The sequence below is a fragment of the Canis lupus genome, chromosome X, assembly GCF_048164855.1.
Source record: "Canis lupus baileyi chromosome X, mCanLup2.hap1, whole genome shotgun sequence".
Taxonomy (NCBI): domain Eukaryota; kingdom Metazoa; phylum Chordata; class Mammalia; order Carnivora; family Canidae; genus Canis; species Canis lupus.
In genome coordinates this window covers 86,346,902-86,354,171 of record NC_132876.1, presented here as the reverse complement: position 1 = coordinate 86,354,171, position 7,270 = coordinate 86,346,902, and the positions used below count along the sequence as shown (strand labels likewise).

Sequence of the window (7,270 nt, the reverse complement as noted above, 5' to 3'; positions counted from 1 at the left end):
TATCTTGTAATAAAATGTTTTAAAATGTCGAGCAGATAAGAATTAGGGCTTAGAAAATGAACGACTGTGAAGAGAGATAAAAGGAGATCTGGGGTTTCTCTGAAGACCTGGCTTGGTGGCCAAATCCTCCCTGTGGCAAGTTGCCCCTGCCATGGAAACCAAGTGGGCTGGGCAATAGGGGGATTGTGACGCCTGGGGGCGGGGAGGGGGTGGTGGCCAGTGACTGGTCTTCTGTACCCCAGACCCTCGCTTGAAACTTCACAGAGCTGCCACCTTCACAACTCGCCCGCGAGAGCGGTGCCCTGAACCGTTCCGGAGAAAAAGACCGCTGGCCACCACCTTGATGACAACACCTCCGTGCCTCCTCCCGGCTCAGGCTGTCCGGCAGCCGTCGATCCATGGCCTCTCCCAGATCACCAGCAGCCTGTACATCAGCAACGGTGTAGCGGCGAACAACAAACTCATGCTGTCCAGCAACCACATCACCACGGTCATCAACGTCTCCGTGGAAGTGGTCAACACCTTTTATGAAGACATCCAATACGTACAGGTGCCCGTGGCCGATGCTCCGAGCTCACGACTCTACGACTTCTTCGACCCGATTGCTGATCACATCCACAGCGTGGAGATGCAGCAGGGCCGCACGCTGCTGCACTGCGCTGCTGGGGTGAGCCGCTCGGCCGCGCTCTGCCTGGCCTACCTCATGAAGTACCACGCCATGTCGCTGCTGGACGCCCACGCGTGGGCCAAGTCGTGCCGCCCCATCATCAGACCCAACAACGGCTTTTGGGAACAACTCATCCAGTACGAGTTCAAGCTGTTCAGCAAGAACACCGTGCACATGATCAACTCCCCAGTAGGCGTGATCCCCGACGTCTACGAGAAAGAGATCCGCTTGATGATGCCGATGTGAACAGCGCCCGACACCCGCTGAAGATCCTACACCAACACCGAACCCGAACGTTAAAGTTTTGTTGGCAAAGAAAACTAGATGCCTTTTAGAAGGGCGAGCAAAAAAAGAAAAGGGGGACAGTTGGACTTTTTAGCTTAGTGAGTTTTATCTTTAAAGAATAAAATGCATTAGATGTAACGGTGACGGTGTTTCTTATCCCCTGAGCGGCGGGTCATGGCTGCCCCAGCCCGGCCAGAGAGGAGGGGGATGGGGTGGGGGTGGGGGGCTGAAGGTGGTGCCCACCTCGGATGGACATGTATCCTGGGCCCTGCCCTAGGCTGAATAACCCAGGCCTCAGTCCCGCCCAGCCCTCCTGAGGGATCCACCTGGCTCTTCACAACCCAAAGTCAGAGCCTTAGCATCATGGCATGGCCTGGATTTCTCATAGTGCCAACCTCTGGTGAGTGGCCTTCAACTGGGGTATTCTGGGAGCCCTAGGGGAGCCTCAAGCCACCCCTGCCCCTACCTTCAACAGCAGTGGCCCAACTCTGGGTTTCTAGATTGGATTTGCATGGAAATTCATTTTCCAACCGAGACACCTGCACCCCGATGTTTATAGCAGCAGTGTCCACAATAGCCAAACTGTGGAAGAGCCTCGGTGTCCATCAACAGATGACTGGATAAAGAGGCTGTGGTCTATGTATACAATGGAATATTCCTCAGCCATTAGAAACACACCCATTTGCTTGATGTGCAGGGAACTGGAGGGTATTATGCTGAGTGAAGTAACTCAATCGGAGGAGGACAAACACTATATGGTCTCATTCATTCGGGGAATATAAAACCTACTGAAAGGGAATAAAGGGGAAAGGAGAGAAAATGAGTGGGAAATATCAGAGAGGGTGACAGAACATGAGAGACTCCTAACTCTGGGAAACAAACAAGGGGTAGTGGAAGGGGAGGTGGGTGGAGGGATGGGGTGACCGGGTGACGGGCTCTGAGGGGAGCACTTGACGGGATGAGCACCGGGTGTTATACTAGATGTGGGCAAATCAAACTCCAATAAAAAATATACAAAAAAAAAAAGAAACTCATTTTCCAAAACCCCATTCCACTCTATAAAATTCAAATGATTTTTTTCGAGTGCTGTACTATATGGCAAGGTCTCAAGGCACCCTTGGTGACCTCCACCAGCCTTTGTGAAAAGGGACATCATATCCTCTTCTCTGGGGCATGTGCTGGGAGAGAGCACAGGCCTGACAACCAGGCCTCAAGGGTTCCTCTCATGGGTCTTGACTTGGAAGGCTGGAGCTGCACGCCGGCCAGGGACATAGTCCTGTCACCTCTGACACCTCCTCCCACTATGACCTAGGGGCCTCAAAGCCTCTGTTGCCTCACCTGTGAAAGCAGCGACAACCTCACTCTCACAGGGTGGTTGTGGGGGATGAGATTCCTTAGCAGGAACCCTAGCACATGAAGGGTTTAATGCTTCATATAGAGGGCAGCTCTTGTTATTAATGATATTCTTCAGCCCTGCTGGAAGGAGAAATTCAATTGCAGCACCCTCCCCCTCCAAGGCCTTGGTTAGAATTGCTAGCCATTAGAGCCAGCGTCCCAGAACCCACCAAGGTCCATGGGGGACCTTGCCAAAGGGTCAAATGAGTGAGCCCCAGAGCAGGCCCTGGGATCCAGGATTGTACAAATTCCCCAGGTACCCGGCTCAGCTTGGGAGCAGCTGGGCTAATCCAGAGGATTTTAGACAATGTATAAGACAAAAGCACAAATATTCCAGTTGACAGATGTGCATGTGGGAGTCCAGAACCCAGTGGCTTTCAAAAGCCGTTTCTCTCCAAACTCATCCTCACCCCTACTTCCACAGAAGGAGTGCCCAGGGACACATTTCGGGGGTGGGGGGTGTGCGGTGCTATGAAAACCCCTGTTCTAGATGGATTCCTTCCTTCTACAGATGGAAGAACAGGCTCACAGAACACAAGGGCCTGTGTAACAGAGCCTTCACAAAGCAGCCTTTCTGGCAGAAACCCAGATGGGAAATTTCATGTTAGGTTTTTAAAAAGATATTTATTTGGGCATGTGTGTGTGTGTGTGTGTGTGTGTTTTCTTTTTTTTAATACCCAAATTAACAGACCATAAAATTAACTCTCTTTAGACATACAGTTCTATGAGTGTTAACGCCTACATAGGTTCATGTAACCAAAGCCACAATCCGGACACAGAGCAGTTCTGTGACTCCAAAAATTTCCCTCACGCTTCCCCTTTGTAGTCAAACTCTAGCCACACCCCAATGCTGGCAGTCGCTGAGCTGTTTGTTCTCAGCCCTTGTAGATTTACCTTGAACAGAATGTTACGTAAATGGAACCATACAGGATATCACTTCTGGGGACTGCTTCTTTCACTCAGCATAATGTCTTTGTGATTCGCTCATGTTGTATTGTATAGATGTACCACAGTTTGTTTTATGTCCATCCACCGAAGGATTTTTGCGTCTGTATTAGTTTCCTAGGGGCTTCCATAACAAAATACCAAAACCTGGATGGCTGAAAACAACAGGAATTAATTGTCTCACAGTCTTGGAGGCCAGAATTCCCAAATTAGAGTCTCAGCAGGGCCATCATCCCTTTGAAACCTGTAGGTGAAAATCCTTCCCTGCCTCTTGCCAGTTTCTGGTGGTTGCTGGCAATCCTTGGCATCCCATGGCTTGTAGATGCATTGCTGTGGTCACATGGCAGTTTTCTATAACATGTCGTCACAACCATCTTCCATCTGGTACTTCTGTGCCCAGATTTCCCTCTTCTTATAAGGACACCAGTCGTATTTGGGGGTTCAATCTACTCCAGTATGATTGCATCTCAACTAGTTGTATCTGCAATGTGACCCTGTTTCCAAAGAAGGTCACATTCTGAGGTTCTGGGTGTTAGGACTTCAACAGATTTGGTGGGGAGGAGAATACTAGTTAATTTATAACAGGTTTGTTAAAAAACAACAACAAGAAAAAAACAGGATTGTTGCCCATTTTTTGGCAAGTATGCATAAAGTTCTGTGACGCAGAAGAAAAGGATCATGTACCCTGGAAAAAAAGAATTGTAGCTGTTTAAAAGTTATAGCAAAATAGTGAAAATAACAATAACCATCTTTTATTAGGAAGTTATTATATGCCAAGCACTGGACCAGGCACTTCACAGTGTCTCTAGTCCTTACATGAGCCCTTCAATGTGGTTGTCACCTACAACATACTGATGAGAAACCTCCAGGAGGTTAAGGAATTTGCCTAAGAGAATGCACAGCCCAGGAGTGAAGTGCTATTCAAACTGGGCTCCGTTTCCTTGCATTTCTTTTGAGACAAAGGTAAGTAGATTGAAAGAAGAAAAGTTTCAATTCATGCCCTTGATTCTCAAATAGTGTACATACAAATCTCCCAGGGACTTTTAATTATATAGATGCTGGGCCTCACCACCACAGATTTGGGTTCACTAGGTAATAGGTAAGGTCCAGGAAACTGCATTTTTTTTTTTTGGAGCCCAATGTGGGATTTGAACTCATGACCCTACGATCAAGACTTGAGCTGAGATCAAGAGTCAGAAGTTTAACCAACTGAGCCACCCAGGCAGCCTCAGAAAGTTGCATTTTTAACAAGCATCTCAGACTACTCCAATGAAGGCTAAGGAACATCCACCAAGTAGTTGTTAACACTAGGGTATTCTGTATCTTCTCCTTTTTGTCCTTTTTTGAATTAAACATTCATGCTCATAGTTTTCTATCCGAGTATAAATTTTTTTTTTTACTTTTTTTTTCAATTGTAAGAACTGGAATACAGAACAAGAATATTCAACTTTTCTTGTCAAATACGTTGCATGTATCATGTGCCCTTTGTTTATGGTGCTTATTTGGGATTCAAAAGTTTAAATTTGTATGTAAAAATAAATAAATAAATAAATAAATAAATAAATAAATAAATTTGTATGTAGTTAAATCCATGAGTCTTTAACTGAAGGGCTTTTGCTTTAAAAAAAAAAAAAGATTTATTTACTTGAGAGAGAGAGAGAGAGAGCAGGGGGAGGGGCAGAGGGAGAGGGATAGTGAGAGAGAATACTCAAGCAGACTCCCAGCTGAGTGAGAAGCCTGATTTCAGGATCTGGAGAGCTGAAATCAAGAGTCAGTCACCTAAAAAAAAAAAAAAAAAAGAGTCAGTCACCTAACTGACTGAGCCACACAGCTGCCCCTGAATACCTTTTGCTTCCAAATAATATTTGAGGTTTCCTCCATGGCATAACCACAAAAATGTTAACTATTATTTTCTTCTGATTATGTTTTTTCTTTTACTTTTCAACCCTCTCTCTCAATTTTTTTTAATTTGAAAAATTTCAAACATCCAGAGAGTTGAACGAATAGTATAATGAGCATCCACATTTGCTCCACTTAGGCTAGCCTTTTGTCATATTTGCTTTCTTTCTCTTTCAATATAATATTTTCTTTTTTGGACCTACCTGAAAGTAAGTTGCTGATATCTTGACATATAGCCCTTAAATATTTCAAAATATATCATCTAAGAATAAGGGCACCCTCTTACATAGTCACAATATCATCAAATCTAAGCCAATTAATTTATAATAATTCCCTAATACTCAGTTCATATTTAAATTTTCCTAGGTATGCCCCAAATGTCTTTTACATTTTTCTTTCCCAAACAATCCAATCTAGGTTACACATTGTATCTTATTATTGTATTTCTTTTAATCTGACAGTGCCTTGGCTCTTTTTTCCCTCTGACATGGTCTTTTTGATGAGTCAAGAACAATTCTGTGTATTATGTCCAGCACTCTGGCTTTGTCCAATTATTTCCTCATCTACTGTTTAACATGTTCCTTTATCATCCTCATCTTCTTTAAACTTGAAGTTAGGTCTAGAGGTTTGATTAGGTTTGGGTTAAGTATTTTTTGCTATAGTAGTTCAGAAGTGATGTCATGTTGCATCACAGCAGGAGACACAGGTGTCTCTTTGTCACATTAGCAGTGATGCTAAGTTTGATCATCACTTAGTTAAGGTCTTGACCACCAGATACCTGACTTTAAAACCAGTGAGTAATCTGGTAATTCCCATCATGTGAATATCCTATTTTTTCATCCCATGATACTAACATCCATTAAGGATTCTTGCCTTCAACCAAGTGTTAAAACACAGGGGAACATGTAACTTTTAAGTCTATCCCAAACTAATTTTGGTGTATGGTATATGTTGAGGTTATTTAAATTTTTTAAATTGTGAGATATTACAAAACTCCTATAAATATTTGTGTCTGCTTTTGCTCCTTCTGGTTTGTCACATTGTCTCTTTTCCTGTGCCAGCTTCACATTCCTTAAAATTGATGCAGCTTTAGAACAGGCAGGAACATTTGGTAGGGCAATGACATCTCTCCCTAGCCCCACGTTTATACTTCTTCAAAGGCCTTTTTGTTGTTGTTGGAGTCTTTCTGTCTTCTGGATGAACCATTTTAATAGTTGTGACAGGTTTAAAAATTTTTTCCATTTGGATTTTGATTGGAATTAGTTTTCTTCTGTATCTAGCCAAGGTTGAGTCATAAGAACAGAGCCCGCAATGGTTATTTTACCAGAGAAAAATCTAATATAATGAACTATTTAACCAGGTACTGGAGAATTGAAAAGGCAAAAACAGAACGCACATTGTATGTTTCCACATATATAAACACTCAAATAAAAGATCACCTACTCAGAATGTCTGCTATTTGATTAGTAAAGTATTAAACATACTTTTGGAGTTTGCATATCTTGATTCCAAAGGCTCATAATGTTTAAAAATGGTAATGTAGTATATATATACATACAGATACACATCCATATACCCACTCAGGCAATTCTTTGCAATTCAATTTTTTAAAACAGTTTTTGCCAGCAAAAACATTTAGCATCGTATCTGTTTTTTAACCAATGTGACATCACATGATTACCTATTCTGATCTACACTGTGAAGGTAAAGAGACAAAGATATCCAATAAGAGGGCTTTGTTTACCTGTGGGCATTTGAGAGCCCATCTCCAGTTATTTCAGGGTCTCCTTCTCATACATTTTCACTATTCCCTGGTTAATGAGATATAGGCAGGTCAGGAGGTGACCTTTTGATCACCTTTTGGGAATGGAATGGCCTGATAAGGGGAGATGAAGCAGTGAAAACATGAGTTTTATGATAATCTTTTGGTGCCTAAGCCAGGCTCCCAGGCCGGTCCTCCCCATCCAGATAGATAGATGAAGGTCACATAGTTGTGTTCACAAAGTATATATATATATATATATATATATATATATATATATATATATATATATATATATTTAAATTTATTCATGAGAG

At 43.0% G+C, this 7,270-nt stretch overlaps 1 protein-coding gene across 1 annotated transcript; it reads left to right on the top strand.

Moving 5' to 3' along the window:
- Positions 1 to 203: 203 nt before the first annotated feature.
- Positions 204 to 1,090, top strand: DUSP21 (dual specificity phosphatase 21). Its single transcript, XM_072817905.1, has one exon. It carries the CDS (start codon positions 344 to 346, stop codon positions 911 to 913), a length of 570 nt encoding a protein of 189 aa, XP_072674006.1. The 5' UTR covers positions 204 to 343; the 3' UTR covers positions 914 to 1,090.
- Positions 1,091 to 7,270: the final 6,180 nt, after the last annotated feature.